Below are 19,488 nucleotides of genomic sequence, written 5' to 3' on the forward strand. Positions count from 1 at the left end.
GGAATGGAAAGCCAAGATTAAGAGACAATGAACAGAGAAAGAAAAATACTGTATGATATCACTGATATGTGGAATATAAAAAATACAACCAATTGGAGTTCCCGTCATGGTGCAGTGGTTAACGAATCCAACTAGGAACCATGAGGTTTTGGGTTCGATCCCTGCCCTTGCTCAGTGGGTTAACGATCCGGCGTTGCTGTGAGCTGTGGTGTTGGTCACAGCCGCGGCTCGGATCCTGCATTGTTGTGGCTCAGGTGTAGGCCGGCGGCTACAGCTCCGATTGGACCCCTAGCCTGGGAACCTCCATATGCCGCTGGAGCAGCCCAAGAAATGGCAAAAAGACAAAAAAAAAAATATATATATATATATATAATAAATATATATATTAAAAAAATATATATACACACACAACCAATTAGTGACTATCATAAAAAAGAAATAACTCACAGATACAGCAAAGAAACTAGTGGTTACCAGTGAGGAGAGGGAAAGGGGAGGGGCAGAATAGAGGTAGGAGATTAGGAAGTATAAACTACTATATACAAAGTAAGTTACAAGGATACATTGTACAACACAGGGAATATGGCCGGTATTCCATAATAATCGTAAATGGAGTATAACCTTTAAATATTGTGAATCACTATATCATACAACTTATATATGTTACATAATATTATTATATATAGTACTGTACATCAACTACAATTTTAAAAAGAGAAAATGAAGCTATGTCCTTACAGATTTTTAACAAAAAAAGAACTTCATCAAATGTCCACTGGATGTAAGGCACTACGCTAGGGTCCGTGAAGAAATTAAATATAAAGCAGGCCTATGGAGGGCTAAGAGGTGAAGCTCTAGAATGACAGGTGCCATAAAAGAAGTATCATATTTTAGAATAAGAGGTCATTTGTAGCTAGGGCAGCAAGGAAGACTTCCTGGAAGAACTGCCATTTGAGAAGGACTATGAAGAAAAGGTAGGAAGATGTTGTTGGAAGAAGCAAACAGATGCAGCCATGAGGAGGCAGAGATCCTAGGAGAGAAATGAGAGCTCCGCCAGCCCATCTGTGATGCTGTTGCCACTGGATGCTGTAATTTCAGCCTCTGAAACTGATGGTTAGCAGCCTTTTCCAACAGTAAAATATGCCTCATGAGTCGTTGGCACTCTGCCTGAAAGAGGCCAGCTGACACTGACAGCTGCACCATTACTTCTCAGCAGCATCGATTTGGTGGCTCTGCTCTCTGACCTGCTTCACCATGCCCTGCAGTCCTGCGGTACAGGCTCTACTGCATGGGTGACGGATCGCATCCCTGGATCAGGCATGTGCAACTGGAACCAATGTGCAGAATTAAGGAAGGACTTGTGAATCTCATCACAGATGGTCAAATGATGTCATTTGGAATTAAACTGCCTGTGGATGAGGCTGAAGAATATAACTGTAAGGATGGTTTGCAAAATATTGTACATGTAGTAATGAAACTAGCTTAAAAAAATGAATCAGCTGTCATTTCCAGGAATCCTTTTCTGGCAGCAGGAGACTGACTTAATCATACAATCACCAGCCCGCCCTTGGTTGCATTTTTCCCACTGCACTACAACAGTGGTTACACTTGGGTTCTGAGGCTCCAAGCTTCCTAAGCTTGAAGACAAGCCCCTCTGTGAACTACTATGTAGCCTTGGGCAATTCATTTAACCTCTCTAAGCTACTTTCCTCATTTCTAAAATGGAAATGGTTATAATTACTACTTGATGGGGTGCCTGTCAGTGGTAAAAGAAACGACCCATTCAATAAAGCCCATCTCAGTTCCTGGCCTCAGCAAGTACGCTCTCCCCAGTTACTGCAGGACCTGCTCAAGATCATCTTTAGATCTTTATTCGAAAACCATCTCTCCACTGTGAGGCCATCTCTAACCACCTAGTTTAACTCTCCCCCTCCCCCATCAACACTCTCTGTCCCCTTTCTGAATTATTTCTCCTCTACCGCACTTATCGCTATCCATACGGGACATTTTGTAATTATTTATTGCCTGTCTCCTTACTAGAATATGGGCTGCAGAAAACTGTTTTCCAGAACAGTGTCTGGCATGGAATATGAACTCGATAAAGATTTACTGGAAGGGAGGAGTGAGCCAGGTTCTAACTTGATGCGACTCCTGCAGCCCAGTCCCACCCTTTTGGGAGCTGTGTTTGGGGGACTTTTGACTGGGTTGGCACCTGCACCAGGAGGCAGGAGGAGGTACATTTGAGTAGTAATTTAAGAAGCACATGACGGAGGATCCTAGCCTCATTGAACTCGAAGCCATTGCTGAGGATTTTTCCTAATCCCCATCAATGCTGCCTCACTCCCTCTTGCTCAGCCCTTTGGGCTCCTGTCACCCAAAGTTGGTCAGAGAGACGCACTGCTCAGCCGAGAGGACAAACAATTCTCCCCATCCCTTTCCCTTCTTCGCGGCAGGCTCTCCTTCAGACGGTGACTGAGCGCCACGTGGGCACAGAGGGTTCCGCAGAGCTCGCCTCCTCCCGGCCCCCGCGCCCTGGGACTGGGGAGGCAGCCGCCTCCGCCGCGGGTGGGGAACGCGCGTCCCCGCCGCGCTGCAGCGCCGGGAGCGACCAGCCGGCAGGGCTGCTGAAAGCGGCGGTGGCGGCGCTCACGCACCTCGCAGGAGCTGGTAATCGCGGGCGGGACGGCTCACCGGGGGCGTAAGGCCCCGGCTCCCACGGTTGGGATTGGGGGGTTCGGGGGTGGTTTTGAGTTTGGGGTATTTTGGAAGATGGGAGCGGGGAGGGCAGATCTGGGACTCAAGGGCTCGCTGGGAAAGAGCGCAGATCCGCCGAGAACATCCAAGTTTAAGCCTTTCCCGCAGCCGTGTGATGTGCCTGTCCTGCCGGAGGGCGTCGGAAAAGGCTGGAAGCGCGGCACTGGGCTCTGGGGTGGGCTTCACCCTCTCGCTCACTGACCCGTCACACCTTCTCCTGCCCGTGGGGAAAACTTTGCCTCCCCGTGTCCTACAACCGAGAGGACCCCTCCGGGTCCCGGTGGAACGCGCCGTCCGCAGCCCCGGGTGCGCTCCTGTCGGTTGGGCCGGGCACTGTGAATAACGCCGGGTTTGACAGTTGTGAATTCACTTCGTTTGCGCTGGGGAGCTTGCTTGCAGGTTATTTCACTGATGAGAGGGAAAGAGTGGTTTCGTTTTCCCCCGTTTGCATCCTTTCTGTGTAATTAACTGAGGAAGACAGAGTCGCCTTATCAGAAACTTGTTGGGAGGCTTTGCGGTTTAGATGTCGTGGGCAATCCCGGATTACACGCCGGATTTCATCTGACAAAAACGAAAGCAAAGGAAGCTTGGGGGGAAAAGTGTCCCGGGTACCTCGGGGAAGAGAGGGGGAACTCCCACGTATAAATTATTATGAAAACCCCGAAGGTAAGTGGTGACATTTTCAGTTTACACGTGAAGAAAATGAGGTGGAGATACTGAGTTTTCTCAGCCGAATCCCCCAGTTAATAGTGCGGAGGAGGGGTCTGGAAACTAGGACTGTGAGGCTAGTGGCCCTTGGATACATCACGTGGGGCGCATCGCCATGAACGTAGGCAGGAAGGGCCCGGTCAGCAAGGATGAGGTCCGGAATGCAGGTGAGGCGCTGGCAGCTGGGGTGCCCAACAGAAAAGAACAAAGAGTTTTATTCTAATCGAGAAGGTCATCCGGTGTTTATGGAAGATGAGGTGATACCTACAGGTGGCAGGGAAAGGCAGAGTTGCTTCCAGTTTCTTTCCTTCTTTTCCATATGGGAAGGGCAGCCCAACCCCCTTTAAGAGGATCTGGAAACCTCACACCGGGCTGAAGTGTTCATGGCCCAAAGAGCAGGCCTCCTGGAGCAGCGAAAGCCTTTACAGCCCCTCTGAGCCACTCGAGAGGAGGGCAGAGCCAGCAGACTTCAAAAGGAGGAAACACTGAATCCTGGCAACCCTCCAGAACGAATTCTAAGAGAAGCTGGCTCAAGACCACCTGGGAAAGGATTTACAAATTCAACTTATGCCAGACCAACTTCTTTCTCTTTTCTAGCAACCTACCAGGGCTGTAGATTGGGGCATGTGATAGCCACTGTTTTTCAGCTCTGGGTTGTGGCTCATTACTGTAATGCTATCAGTGTAGTGAGTTGCACCAGCTTTTTTTTTTTTTTTTTTTTTTTTTTTTTTTTTTTTTTTTAAACAAGAAAGGAAGAGAAAGCATCAGAGGAGTGCATTGGATGTGCAAGGGCAGCTATTGTTTTGTGAATGGCATGTGTGTGTGTGTGTGTGCACGTTGTTTAGCTTCTGCATGGGAGTGCATACCTAATTCTGGCTGCCACATTGTTCCTTCCAGGATAACCTCATCTACTCATAGCCGGGCTTGTCTTTTACCTTGCAAATAATATCAGCATCTTGTGGAAAAGGTAGCCTTCCTCCTCCCTATTTTTTCTAGGCCCCCAGATGTTGAGGTCTCTTGCCAGTCAGTTCATCTCCGAATCCACTATTTTTGAACTTTTAATGTCTTTGGTGTGACAGCAGCTTGGGTAGGTGCTTTCTTTTTTTACTTTTTCTTTTTTCCCCTGCACCTTTAACATATGGAAGTTCCCAGGCTAGGTGTGAAATTGTAACTGCAGCCTACAGCAGAGCCACAGCTACACTGGATCTGAGCCACTTCTGTCACCTATGCTACTGCTTGTGGCAACACAAGATCCTTAATCTACTGAGCAAAGCCACAGATGGAACCCACATTCTTACAGAGGCAACGTTGGGTTCTTAACCTGCTGAGCCACAATGGGAACTCCTGGGTAGGTGCCCTCTAACACTCAGTTCCCTTTTGCCCTCACAGTTAGGTGGCTGGAGTTGTTTACATTTCACAAACCAAGGTTCCCAAAGCTAGGAACCTACAAATAATTCAGTCACTAATGCCCCTTACCCATCATGGACAATTGAAAGTGTATCCTGCCTTTGAAGAGGCATTTCATGAAATCTCATATTATCCCTAAGGATAAAGGCATCGGACGAGTGGACATGCCACAAGGCTCAGTCCTTGACCCTGCATCTCCCTCGTATCACTCATCAGGAAAGAGACATAAAGGAGACATTTATCAGAGCTGCAGCAACTACAAATCTGGGAGGATACTCTCCGAGGCCCATTTTATCCAAGGATACGAGATAATAAATCTAGAACGCTGAGCTCACAGCGGTAGGGTTGATGGTCTTATTCTGCATTTGGGTTCAGTGAATCAGTTTCAAAAGTAAAGGATGGGGTGGGCTGCTAAGCAGCAGTTCATGTGAGAGAGAAAACCTGGGGGTCTCAGTGGCCCTTCAAGCCTGAATGAACCATAGTGCGAAGTAGCTGCTCAGTAACAGAGGTGCCTTGCAGTGATGCAGACAGGCCTTTTAAAAAATAACCATTTGCAAAGGGCTTTTGGTTGGAGTCAAGAGTGTTTCGCAATTTTTTCTCTGTAGTACCCCCTTGAAGTAGGGAATTTAATCTTCGTCATTGCCATTTAACAGAGGACGAGGCTGAGGCCCAGAGGGATTAAGAAATTGGTCCTAGATTACATAGCCAGCAGTACAGCTGGGATATAGAACCAGGGCTCTTAACCACTACCATCTACACAACCCCCCTGCTCCCCACTTGTGGTGTTTGGGTCAAAGAAGCTGGGGTCCACTCTACTCAGGGTCTCATTCTGGGTGGCTCCTTTATAGAGGACTGGGACCATCTTCAGGGGATCCAGAGAAGGGTGACCTGGATGAGGAGGGTCTGAATACCAGGCCATATGAGGCAGGGAACATTTCTCCTGGCACAAAGGAACCATGGCCAGCCCTGAGGCCATTCCTCCAATAGCTGGGGAAGAGGAAGTAGGCTTGTTTGCAGAGGCAGATCAAGCCAGTGTTGGGCCATCTTCAGTCAGGAATGGGGAGGGGATTCCTCCATGGGTGAAGGGGGAGTTGAATATTATGTCTCTGAACACCCCTTCCAGTGCTCATATTCCTCCATTTTATTAGATCTCTAAGAGTAAAATGAACTCATAAAGAATTTACAGGCTATCCTAAACATTTATGCAGGTATATGAAAAAAACAGGGTGTAAATCAAAGTTTTGACCAAGTACACATTCAAGTTATGTGAAATTCTAAAGTAAAGGGTGAGACCCACAAAGTAGAAATTTGTGTAGCTATTTGAGATTTTTTTCATAATTCACAAACTCCATTGTCCACTTTAAGAATATGAAGGTTGAGAGAGGAGGCTTTGTTAAAGAGGTTTCTTCAGAGAGATCCATTGTCACCTCCTCCTTCATCCCAAACCTAGTGTTGGGGACTGTCATGGGACCACTAGCTGAGCTGTGCATGACTTTGGGGCTCACATAGTGGCCTGGGCAGAAGGATCACCCGCCTTTCCAGGATCATCAGGGCAAAGGATGCCTGAAGATTTCCTGGGGACACGGTGGACCTTGCGGAAGAGAAGGCTGGTCTGGGGCCACTTCAGGTTCACCCCAAGAGTAAGGGAACTCCAGCAGCTAGAGTTTCCAGAAAGCTAGAGGCTAAGATAGGCATGAGTGGTTAGTTGAAGGAAAATGAATGTCGCTAAAGCGCCCATAAATGGAGTGTGTGAAGACAGGTGTGTAGTCCCATCCACTTGCTTTGACCTTGGAAGGATGAGAAGCTGGCCAGCCATTGGGCTTAAGGTGGAGAAAGAGAAAGGCCAGCTGTCTCCCAGCCCCTGCAGGGGACCAGCATCAGCAGGACCGAGATGGTATAGGCAGGGGATTTAATGTTATAACCAGGTTGGAGTTGACTTCATGTCCAGACTGCACATTTCAATACCTATGGGAGTCTAAAGTGGTTGCTTGAGTGGGAAAGTCATAGGGTTCTGCTCAAGTTTTTGTCTGAGGGTAGGGAGGGGAAGTCCACTGAATGCATTTTGAAGGGCCAGTGGAAGAGAAAAGCAAAACGGATATGTGACAAGTTCCCATAAGTTGTGCAAGCTCAGAGCGTGGGTTATACAGGCTTTGGTTGAAATAGCAAAGAGTAGCAGTCTGTATTTGTTTTGACATGTACTTCAGACAAAGGAAGACTTCGAGGCAGGAACATTTAGAAAAGGAAAGGAAATGCTTACTTGCAAGAGAGTTCAAGGGAGTCAGGCTTCAGAAGTTTGGCTCGTCGAATAAAAACACAATAAAGACTTGAAGGAAAATACCCCATAAAAATACCAGGCGTCTCAAATGCACATCATCTGTTGTCTAGGGTTGAAAACAACTTTCTCATACAAAGATTCTATTCCTCAGAGTCATGACTTATCTTCAAACGCCCCCATGGCAAACAGTTGGGGAAGAATGTTTCTTAGGGAGTTCAGGTTTATGGGACATATTCAAAGTTTTATTATTTTGGAGATCAATCTCCAGACAGGATAGTCATGCTATTTTTGGCTTATTTCAGGGTGCAAACTGATTTTTTTTTCTTGACTAGAGTGTATGAAGTGCTTAGTCCCATTGGGAAGAAAGGCAAGTATGCATTTTTGCTTCTTTTTCTTTGTCAGTGTAAGTCTTCAATCCATCATGGTGTTGCTGAGACATGAAATAAAAGATAGAATTTGAGAATCTATGAGATGCTAAAATGATGGATGCTTTTTAAAAAAATAAAATGATGGATTTTTTTTTAAAGTCTCTGTTTAATTGTTTCTTGTGTCAGTGTTACCAAGATTTATGTAATTTCCCCCTGACTAGAGAACATTGGTAAATTTCATAATGCCTCAAGTGAAAATAATTTATAAGCTTCAAATAATTATTCTCCCTAAAGGTGCTTTTGTTTTCTTCCTGCATGTACTTGGGAAGAGCAAAAATAACAAAGGCAAAGGCGGGGCAGCTGAGGGAGCTACTTCCTTACGGGTTGGCTCTGAATTTGCCTGGTTGATCAAGAAAAAGAAATAATTAGGAAATGAGTGAGGTACGTAGTTATAAACATTGCCTATCTTTCTACCAAACGTGGTGTAGACTTTCCCGGAAAATATAATTCTATCTTCTGTGTAAAAAAAAGGAAAACAACAGAAATTTAAGATGATGATCTGAAAAGCTGGAAACTACTAGAAATTCTATCATGTAAACCTGCATATATTCCTACCAGAGCTTCTTTAAAATTGCCTCTAAATGACCTCAATAGGTGAGGAGAGTTAACCTGTTTTTCTGGGAATCCAAAGCAGAGGCCAAGTCTGCCAGAAGCAAGTATATGTTTATCTGGAGCTTTCATTTGATATTTGCAGTTAACTTTGTAACATTATCTGTACCTGCTCAATGTAAAAAATGCCCTCCCAAGTTTTCTCTTAAAAGGGATGTTCTAGGAGGTTGAACCAGGTGTGACCCAAGACACTGGGGCTGTTTGGCATCCTCAGCCCTAGCCAAGCCTCTGCTTTCTACTTTCTGCCCTTCACTTTACGAGGCTCTCTTTGGCTCTCTTCTGGCCAGGCCCCTCCTTGTAATTTAAGGAAGCCCTGGGGTGCCTGGAGCTTGACTGCCTTTCCTCTCCTGAGGTCCAGTTTGCTCGTAATCTGGGATCGTGATCACGTGGCAGTGGGTGGGGTAAGTGGAGAAACTAGAAAAGACATGCAGCTTGTTTAAGAATCCTGGACCTGGGCGTTCCCATTGTGGCTCAGCAGGTTACAAACCTGGCTGTTATCTTCAAGGATGTGGGTTTGATTCCTGGCCCTACTCAGTGGGTTAAGGATCTGGTATTGCCGTGAGCTGTGGTATAGGTTGCAGATGTGGCTCAGATCTGGCATGGCTGTGGCGTGTGCTGACAGCAGCAGCTCCGATTGGATCCCTAGCCTGGGAACCTCCATATGCCATGGGTGTGGCCCTAAAAAGACAAAAAAGACGAAAAAAAAAATAAAAAATAAGGTGTGGATCTCCTGCTTCTCTGTCTCGAGCTCTTAAACCACTGCTTGGTTTAAATTTCTTTTCCTGTGGAACAGAGATTGAAATACCTCGTCCCTCTCCTCTCTTGCTTGTTTGTCAAAAGAATGATTCAGCTCTGGGCTGTAAAGAATGGCGCGTGCTGCTTCAGGACTGATACCATCAGCAATAAATACAAAGTAGGCTTGTTTTCCAAACCATCCTCAAAGTGATTTAAGAGACGTCCAGTCTCACTCTCCTCAGCCTTATTGTACCAAGAGTTTTAAAAACTCCGCCAATTAAAACAGTCATTCACCTGGCCGTGATGCTTCATAATAGCATCTATATAAATCAGTGTGAGGGTTCAGTGAGAGGCAAAGTCTGATCCTAAGGGAGTCTGATTTATACTCTCTCCTTATTAAAATGAGAGATTTAAGTAATCTATGTGGTGAGATTTGAGAGAAGGCAGAGAATCCACACCAGCTGAGATGGTTGGACAGAACTTGGTGGGGGAAGTGGTGACTGAGCCCTACCCTCAAAGGTAGGCAGGAGTCTGGAGAGAGGGAGGTGGCAGGTGGGACGAAGTGGGCAGGCTCAGAGGTCCATCTCTGAGGGTCCCCCACCTGAGGTTCCTCTGCTACCATAACAAACCCTTACTTCCTCCCCCCCTGCTTTTTAGGGCCATACCTGTGGCATATGGAAATTCCCAGGCTAGGAGTAGGATCAGAACTACAGCTGCCGGCCTACACCACAGCCATAGCAATGCAGGATCCGAGCCACATCTGCAACTTACCATAGCTCATGGCCATGTTGGATCCTGGACCCACAGCAAGGCCAGGGATTGAACCGACATCCTGATGGATATTAGTCAGGTTCGTATCCCGCTGAGCCACAATGGGAACTCCAACTGTTCTTTTCTTACTGACTGTGTTGCACCTGTTATCTGTGTCATCAGGCTCTTGTAATGCTTCTTATCGTGTGTGTGTGTGTGTGTGTGTGTGTGTGTATTGGAGAGGATGAAATTCAGTAAGGGTGAGCATAGTTTTAAAATCAAGCTTGAATTCTCCAAATTCTTTGATGGTATAGGCCTTGATTTTTCAGCCTTCACTAAATCTTTCAAAGTCAAGTCAGTCGTGTTTAGAATATCCTTTTAGGGCTGAATTGACTCATACTAATTTTAGCAGGTTCAGAACTAGTGTTCTCTCTCCTTGAAGGACTTGGCGAGAATGTGACAAATGTTATCAGCAGAAGATGGCATATAGGGGGATAGAAGAATGACATTTGGTTTTCTTTCCAAAAATGTATTTGTTATTTAGTGACAGTAAGAGTGATTGGTATAAAGTAAGCTATTTTTAAATGGCCTTTCTAGGACCATTTGTCTAATTCATCAAAGAGAACATTGGTTTTGAAAAATTAATTTCAGCTGCTGTATTAGATTGCTAGGGCTGCCGAAACAAAAACCTGATTCTGAGTGGCTCAAACAAGAGAAATTTGTTTTCTCACAATCTGGAGAGTGGAAGTCCAAGATCAAGGTGTGAGCAGGGTTGGTTCCCCGGGGGGGCCGTAATGGAAGGATCTGTTCCAGGCCTTTCTTTGGCTTACAGATGAGCACCTTTTGCTGCCTCTTCATATGGTTGTCTCTGTGGGCATGAGTGTCCCTGGGCTCTCTCTGTGCATCCTAATCGCATCTTAATATGAGGACACCTGTTGGATTACAATAGGGCCACTCTATTAAAACAGCCTTATTTTAACTTAGTTACTTCTTTAAAGACTCTGTCTCCAAATACAGTCACATTCAAAGGCATTGGGATTTAGGACTTTGACATATCAATTTTGGGGGAGATAATGCATCCTGTAACAGTACCTTATCCACGAGTTCCTGTTGTGGCTCAGTGGTTAACGAATCTGACCAGGGACCATGAGGTTGCGGGTTCGATCCCTGGCCTTGCTCAGTGGGTTAAGGATCCAGCGTTGCCATGAGCTGTGGTATAGGTTGCAGACTCGGCTCGGATCCCGCGTTGCTGTGGCTCTGGCATAGGCCAGTGGCTACAGCTCTGATTCGACCCCTAGCCTGGGAACCTCCATATGACACGGGAGCGGCCCAAGAAATGGCAAAAAGACAAAACAAAACAAAAAAAACAGCACCTTATCCATATTGCACCACATACACATTTTTTACACACAGACACACATCACTGAGTTTGTGATGCAAGTGGAAAGCAACTTGGTATTAAGTTCTAGAGTCATAGATATGGAAGGAAATTCACTACATCTCTTTCAGTCCCTTTCCTTTGCTTTCAGAGAATGTGAATGTTTAAGCCATTCAGGTAGTTCTCACGTGAAAGCAATGGACAAAGAGATGTAGTGCCTGCCCACATGGAATTGTTTGCTTGCCATGCAAAAACTGATACCAGAGGCTGGCTCTCCTTTCTTGCAGAGGACTCACTGTTTTTATTGTGAGATTGTATCCCTCCTCCTTGGAGGGTGCTTAAAACAACTTTTTGTCTATGAAATGATAATTGTTAGTGATAGTTGTTTTTTTTTTTTTTTAACAAATTTCCTTTCTTGGCAAAATAAAAATGGCATCCTTGATTTCCAGGTCCTGGAGACCAGTGAAATCCAACTGGTCTCCAGGAACATTTCCCAGAGATGGGTGCTGGTTATGAGTTTGGGACACTTCCTTTTTGTTCTGGGAAAGCAACTGACTTTATTTATTATTTATTTATTTATTTATATTTTCCAACTGACTTTATTTTTTGTATTTATTTTTTACTTTGTGTTTAAAATTTTTTTAACTTTTTATTATTATTATTATATTTTTGCTTTTTAGGGCCGCACCCAAGGCATATGGAGGTTCCCAGGCTAGGGGTCTAATTGGAGCTGCAGCTGCAAGCCTACACCACAGCCACAGCAATGCCAGATCCGAGCTGTATCTGTGACCTACACCACAGCTTACGGCAACACTGGATCCTTATCCCACTGAGCAAGGCCAGGAATCAAACCTGCAACGTTATAGTTCCTAGTCGGATTAGTTTCCATTGCACCGTGACGGGAACTCTTATTTTTCCATTTTAAAAAGTTTTATTGAAATATAGTTGTATGACAATATTGTGTTAATTTCTGCTGTACAGAAAAGTGATTCAGTTATACATACACACATACCCATTCTTTTTCAGGTTCTTTCCCTATATAGGTTATCACAGAGTATTGAGTAGAGTTCTCTGTGCTACACAGCAAGTCCATGCTGGGCATCCATTCCATATACAATAGTGTGTTTATGCCAATCCCAAACCCTCCACCTTTCCCCTTTGGTAACCATAAGTTTGTTTTGAGGTCTGTGCATCTGTTTCTGTTTTGTAAATAAGTTCATTTGTATCATTTTTTTAGATTCCACATGTAAGTGATACCACATGATATTTGTCTGACTTACTAAAAGAATGAAATTGGAACATTCTCTAATACCATATGCAAAAATAAATGCAAAATGGTTTAAAGATCTAAATGGAAGGCTGGATACTGTAATAATTTTGGAGGAAAATATAGGTAGAACACTCTTTGACATAAATCACAACAGTATCTTTTTGGATCCATCTCCCAAAGTAATGAAAATAGAAACAAAAATAAACAAATGGGACCCAATTAAACTTTAATGTTTTTTACACAGCAAAGGAAACCATACTAAAAAAAGAAAAAAGAAAAAGGCAATCCACAGAATGGGAGAAAATGAAATGACCAGCAATGGATTATTTGCAAATGAAGTGACCAACAAGGAATTAATCTCCAAAATATACAAACAACTCATGCAGCTCAATAAAAAAAAAATCCGAAAACCAAAAAAAGACCCAATCAAAAAATGGGCTGAAGATCTAAACAGACATTTCTCCGAAGAAGACATAGAGGTGGCCAAAAAGCATGTGAAAAAACATTCAACATTACTAATTATTAGAGAAACGCAAATCAAAACTGCAATGAAGTATCACCTCATTCCAGTCAGAATGGCCATTGTCAAGGTCTACAAATAATAAATCCTGGAGAGGATGTAGAGAAATGGGAACTCTCCCACACTGTTGGTGATAATGCAAATTGGTACATTCACTATGGAAAACAGTATGGAGGTTCCTTAAAAGACTAAAAATAGAACTACCTTATGATCTAGCCATCCAACTCCTGGGCATATATCCAGAGGAAACCATAATGCAAAAAGATACATGCACTCCAATGTTCATTGCAGCACTATTTACAATAGCTAGGAAATGGAAGAAACCTACATGTCTATCGATAGAAGAATGGATAAAGAAGATGTGGTATATATACACCACACACACACACACACACACACACACACACACACACACACACACACACACACACACTGGAATATTTCTCAGCCATAAAAAGAATGAAATAATGACCTTTGAAACTGACTTTAAATGTAATCCATGAGGAGGCTCTGGAAACTTTAGAATGATAACTGATACTGGACTTATGCTGAAATGAAGTGGACTAATGACAGGTGCCACAGGAGGTAAAACTTACTGAAAGGGTGAGTTTGGGAAGCTGTCTGTATTTCCAGGACTAGTCAGGGTGAGAGGATGATGGACAGCTGGCGCAGCATAAATATTCTCAAAGCTTCTCCCTGACATAGGGAAGTGAGATCCTTTACAGCCTGGACAGAGTATTCCTTCCATGAGGCATGGAATGCTGCAGGGGCTATTGGACAGAACAAAGCTGGATCTTTGAAGGCTGGCCATGGAGTAAGAACCCACACGGAGAAGGGGCCAGGACTTTCCAGCAGTCATCTTTTGTTCCCTGGGATGGTACTTTGGGAAGCTCTCAATCTCCCCCTCCCCACGTTGGTCAACAATGCTGATTTTATTATTATTCTCTTATTTTAAAAAGTTTAGAACTTTTTTTGAGTAAAATATATATAACATAAAATTTACCATTTTAAAATGTACAACTCAGTAGCATTAGGTTTGCAACTATCAGCACCATCCATCTGCAGAACTTTTTGTATCATCCCAGATTGAAAGTCTGTATCCATTAAACTAATTTCCCATTCCCCTCTTCTCCTAGCCCTTGGCAACCACCATTCTACTTTTTGTCTCTATAAATTTAAGTGCTTTAAGTGCTTCTTATAAGTGGAATTGTACAATATTTGTTCTTGGATGTCTGGTTTATTTCACTTAGTGTATGTCAAAATTTCCTTCTTTTTTAAAAGGCTGAATAATATGCCATTGCGTGTACATGCTACATTTTGCTTATCCATTCATCCACCAGTGTACATTCGTATTACTTCTTCCTTTTGGCTGTTTTGACTAATGCTGCTATGGATATTGATGTATGAATATCTTTTGGAGCCCTTGCTTTCAGTTCTGTTGGGTGTATACCAGAGGTAGAAGTGCTGGCTCATTCAGTGTTCCATATTTAAATTTTTGAGGAGGTACTATGCAGTTTTTCATACAGCCGTGCCATTTTATATTCCTACCAGCAACAGACAAAGGGTCTGGCTTCTCTGTGTCCTTGCTAACATTTACTGTTTTCTGTTTTTTTTGTTTGTTTGGTGATAGTCATTCTGATGGGCGTGAAGCAGAATCTCATTATAAAGCACTGGTTTTTGATTGGTGCTACTTTGACTTGCCTCTAGTACTTTCAAACCTATGCTTACCCAGGGTTCAGGAATAAAGTAAAAGACTGGCCAATGGGGACTTGCTATATAGGACAGGGAATTGCTACCCAATATTCTGTGATAATCTATATGGGAAAAGAATCTGAAAGGGAATGGATGTGTGTATATGTATAACTGAATCGCATCACTGTACAGCAAAAATTATCACATTGTTAATCAGCTACACGTCAGTAAAACTTAAAAAAGATGTGGTACATATATACAGTGGAATGTTGCTTAGCCATAAAAAAGAATGAAATAATGTCATTTGCAGCAACATGGATGGATTTAGAGACTCATACTAAATGAAATAAGTCAGACAAAGGCAAACACCAGGAGTTATCATTAATATATGGAATCTTAAAAAAAAAGGATACAAATGAGCTTATTTGCAGAACAGAAACAGACTCAGACTTTGAAAATAAACTTATGGTTACCAAAGGGGACAGGTTGGGGGAAGGAATGGACTGGGGGCTTGGGACTGGTATATGCACACTGGGTCTATGGAATGATTAGACAATGGGGATCTGCTGTACAGCACAGAGAATTCTACTCAGTATTCTGTGATAGTTCATACGGGAAAGAATCTGAAAAATAATGGATGTGTGTATACGCATAACTGAATCACTTTGCTGTACAGCAGAAATTATCACAACCTTGTAAATCAACTATACTTCAATAAAACTTTAAAAATGAAAAATATAAGTAAATAGACTGTGATAGGAACCAAAAAAACCTAATTTTAAGAGAGTGGTCAACTTGGGATTCTATTGTTGTCCTCAACATGCCTAGAATCTTTTTATAAGTCCAGGCCAAGAAAAGCAAAATCCAGAAAGACACAGGAGTTCACTAACCCTATGACATTGCTGTGGTGGGGACACATATCCCACCTTGCTCTGTGGCTGCAGTAAGATACCCATGCTGGGGTACTCTACAAACAGCAGAGCATCCTGACACATCTGGAGTGGGGTATGTTATATTACATGGCTCTTTTGCCTTGATCCCATATTCACAAGCCAATCTTCTAATCTTTAACTTTGTTTCCTAGACTGTGTAAAACATAGGCAGCTTTGGTCAGCTTGGCCATTTTGTTCCTTATTATAATTCAATAAATTGATACTCAGTTATAAATCATTCTCCTATACTTGGTCAGTGTGACTCAGTTCAAAAAGGCCTTCCCACCCCTGGAGGACTGTGAAAACCCAGCTTCCTAAACCTGCAAAGCTTGTGGGCAGTGTACCTGATACTCCTACATGTATTTCAGAGCTGCGCTCACCACTTCTCTGGAAATCCTCCCCAGAGAGAGGCTTTACAGTGTCTTTCTGGGTGTTTTTTTTCCCTGTGTGGGCATGACGTTCTTGCTGTCCCCCTGAAGTTTCTGTTAGAATGGGAGGACTCTGCTCGTGGGTTCTGGGTTGAGAAAGAGAGTGAAGATAATGTTATGGCTTGTTCACATCATGAGAAACTGACTTCACTAGTATTTATTACATGTCTGCTGTGAGCCAGGTTTTGTGGGGCTTGCTGGAATTCAGCGGTGAGCAAGCAGGTGAGGCCCCTGCCTGGGTGGAAAAGAGACCAGAGGAAGGAGAAGGCCACTGAAGTGTTTGTTTGTGCTGTCCTAGCATAATCTGTACTGTGGTGTATTGCAAAGATCTGTTATCATTGTCCAAGATCTCTCCGAAGGGCCCAAGGACAGTCATTGTGTCTCTTGCAGTAAGAATTTGCTGGGCTGAACCAGGGAGTACCCAGAACCAGGAAGTGCCAACCTTAAAAAGTACTTTCTAGCCTCTTTACGACTAGGTAGGTGCTTGGAACACAACAGGGGGAATTTGGGTGTAGGACCCACCCCTTATTTTCTAAGCCTCTTTAAGGCATCAGCTATGGAGCATGAAGGAAGGGTGCTCACTCATTAATTCAGCATCTCTGCATTGCAGGTGTTGGCTGAATATCTAGTTATGCAAAATATTAAGTCCTGTCTCTGGTTTTAGAAGATGTTCTTCTATTGGCCTTAGATTTTAAGACAGGAAATCTTCAGGCTTGCCAGTACTTTTTGTTCCATGTTTTGCTCCTAGAACTGAGTTGCTGCCGTGCAAAGGAGAAGTAGAGAGAGAACAGAAGATGATGGATCCAGAATTTCTCTGCCAGCTTTCAGTCACCATGTTTTTGAGGTCTGCTGGGTAACTGAGTGTTTCCTAGGAAATACACATGAAGGCATAGACCTTGATAGTGTAGAGAAGTTTGGGAAGTATGTCCATTTGAGAAAGGAGGGGAATCTGTGTGTGTGTGTGTGTGTGTGTGTATAATATCTCTAGCCTGAGGTGAGTGGCCAGAGTCTCAGACTTCAAAAGTGAGATGTGTGCCCCAGTCAAAAGATAACAGAAGAACTAAAGTCTAAAGTCCCAGAAGCAGGGCCTCTTTAATTGGAGAAAGTAAAAATCCACACCCTGCAAAAGAAGTGGCTGACTTAAAATGGATTCCCAAAAAAGGAGTCTGCAAACTTGAGAATTAAAGTGACGCATACAGGTAGAAGGTGGCGGTTTGCACAGAGTCTATAAAAAGGAGAAGTGAACTGGGGAAGAAGACTCTGCCAGTGTTTGTTAGCACTGAGCTGGGGACCGGGAGGGGACTGCAGAGGCTCCTTGACCTTTTAGAAGGTCAAGTGTGATTCCTTGCTGGGATGTGGTACCTTCTGCAAATGCTTTAGGAATATTCAGCTGGCTCTGGTCTAACCATGAGCCTGACTCATAACCTTGCAGCCTCTCATTTGATGTCTGTGTGGCCCTCCCCATTTGCTGCAGGTAAGCCAGGTGCACTACCAGCTCTGACTTGGCTGCCTGGTCACATCTCTGGGAAATGAGAGAGTTAAGCTTCTAAAGCTGTGACTCTGAAGTTCTGACCTCAGTGACCCGGGTCCTCAGTGACCAGAACTCAGCCTGGCCAGACTTTACCTCTGGTTTTGCAGAGGCCTTTCCTGAGTGAGAGGAGAAGGGTTGGGTCAGGAGGGTGACTTCTTTGTTGTGATGGGAATAGTTGTTCCTAGAAATAGAAGGGAGAAAGAGATAAGAACAAGTAACTAATGAGAACTTCCCAGCGCAGGTCAGAACAGAGGTTGGTGTCCTGCGTGGCATGCCCGCTTGTGGAGTTTGGGAATGAAAGGGAAAGAAGATAGGATGACTGAAATTGGGAATTTTGATCTCAAATCCACATGGGTCATTGGTCTTCCTCCCTACAAGCTGCTCACCTTGGGTCTTTGGACCTATGGCATTGGCTTGCAGCTACTTAGAATATCTTCCTGGCCGAGCTATCCGTTGTGAGTGTGCATGTGCTCATTCTTTAGGGTTTCTAGGCATCTTTTGGATCTCTCCTTAATATGCTAGTTCCATACCTCAGTTGATGGTCACTTGGAGAACTCATGTCCTGATGTTTACCTCTGAATATGAAGGTAAAAGTCCAATTCCACGGACACAGGTCCCCTGGCACATGAACCCATCATGACCTGCCAAGGATTTTTCATGATGATCATTTTTTGTTTTTGAAAAACTAGTAGCAGGGCCCTTCAACAGAGGAATGGATAAAAAAGATATGGTACATATATACAATGGAGTATTACTCAGCCATAAAAAAGAATGAAATAATGCCATTTGTAGCAGCATGGATGGACCTAGAAACTATCATATTAAGTGAAGTTAGCCAGACTGTGAAAGAAAAACATCATATGATGTCACTTATTTGTGGAATCTTAAAAGAAGTTTATAAATTAACTTATCTGCAGAGTATAAACAGACTCATAGACAATGGAAAACTTATGGTTACCAACGGAGACAGGTGGGGGTGGGGTGGGAGGGATGGAATGAGGATTTGGGATTGGCATGTGCATACTGAGGTATATGGAGTGATTGGCCAATGGGGACCTGCTGTATAGCACAGAGAATTCTACCCAATATTCTATGATGATCTATGCGGGAAAAGCACCTGAAAGAGAATGGTTATATGTATATGTATGACAGGGGTCATGTTGTTGTACAGCAGACATTATCACAACATTGTAAATAAACCATACTTTAATAAAACCTAAAATAAAACCAAACTGGTACCAGAAGAGATTTTTTTATTAATGTTATTTTATTTAATTTTAAATTTTATCTATTTATTTATAGTTCATTTACAGTGTTGTGTTAGACTCACCAGGGATATTAATGAAGAGTTTTTATTTGCCCCATGGGAGGCTCCATGTCCATATATCCCCAAATTCAGGGAAGTGGAGAGATTGCTTGACCTGTCTTTAAGAAGGCAAGAGAATGCCCAGGAGTGGTGTGGGAACCTGAGTTGGAGGAGGAAAGATTGGTAATTGGAAGAAGTGATCAAAGAATTGGGAATGTGAATGGGATAAAGGGGATATTTATACAGCTGTGAAGGCCATCTAGGGCCTGCTAATATGCTCTCTGTGTTTGCATACAATGGTATATTACTCAGCCATAAAAAAGAATGAAATCGGGACCTTCCCCTCCCTCTCCCATCCCCTTAAAATGGCCTAATCTACCCTGTGCATACCTGGAAAAGGTAAACTTCCTTATCCTGCGAGGCTCTGTGGTACGATCATAATTTTTCATTATTGCTGTGGGCAAAGGCGCTTTCAGCTGCTCAAAAGAGCAATTAGTCTCTGTGTAGCTCCAGGAAGCTTGTTTAGGACATGTTTCCTCTGGAAGAAGTTATTATTAATGATGCAAATATTATGAAGAAATACGACATGCAGAGCATCTCAGGCGGGGGTGCTAAGGTGTGACAGGGGCGCAGAGGGCAGCTGCTCCTGGCTCTGTTTCCTGTTTGCTGTGTTCTGAAGAGAACAGCTGATTCCAGGACCCTCTTGGGTAAGCTTGGTGCCCCCCTCCCCCCCATGTCTCCTGCAGTGTGTGTTAGGCCCAGACA

At 43.7% G+C, this 19,488-nt stretch overlaps 1 protein-coding gene across 7 annotated transcripts in view; it reads left to right on the top strand.

The window, feature by feature from the left end:
- MRAP2 (melanocortin 2 receptor accessory protein 2) overlaps positions 1–19,488 on the top strand; it is a 124,331-nt gene that overhangs the window by 59,931 nt on the left and 44,912 nt on the right. Inside the window, exons 1-3 of one of the 7 annotated variants that reach the window (XM_084959288.1) lie at positions 4,459–4,549; positions 7,477–7,511; positions 7,842–7,953. The exons of 2 other annotated variants lie outside the window; for them this stretch is intronic. In XM_084959288.1, the coding sequence (XP_084815414.1) occupies positions 7,945–7,953 (9 nt within the window). In that variant the 5' untranslated portion in view covers positions 4,459–4,549; positions 7,477–7,511; positions 7,842–7,944. Of the gene's footprint in view, positions 1–2,535; positions 2,668–4,171; positions 7,512–7,841; positions 7,954–19,488 lie in introns of those variants that run through there. 4 more of the 7 variants (XM_084959273.1, XM_084959277.1, XM_084959294.1 and 1 more) reach the window with 4 other exon arrangements.

The sequence above is a fragment of the Sus scrofa genome, chromosome 1 (assembly GCF_054392235.1).
Source record: "Sus scrofa isolate SSC_HxYL_T2T_F1_AM1 chromosome 1, Sscrofa_HxYL_maternal_Yorkshire_Landrace_v2.0, whole genome shotgun sequence".
Classification (NCBI taxonomy): Eukaryota; Metazoa; Chordata; class Mammalia; order Artiodactyla; family Suidae; genus Sus; species Sus scrofa.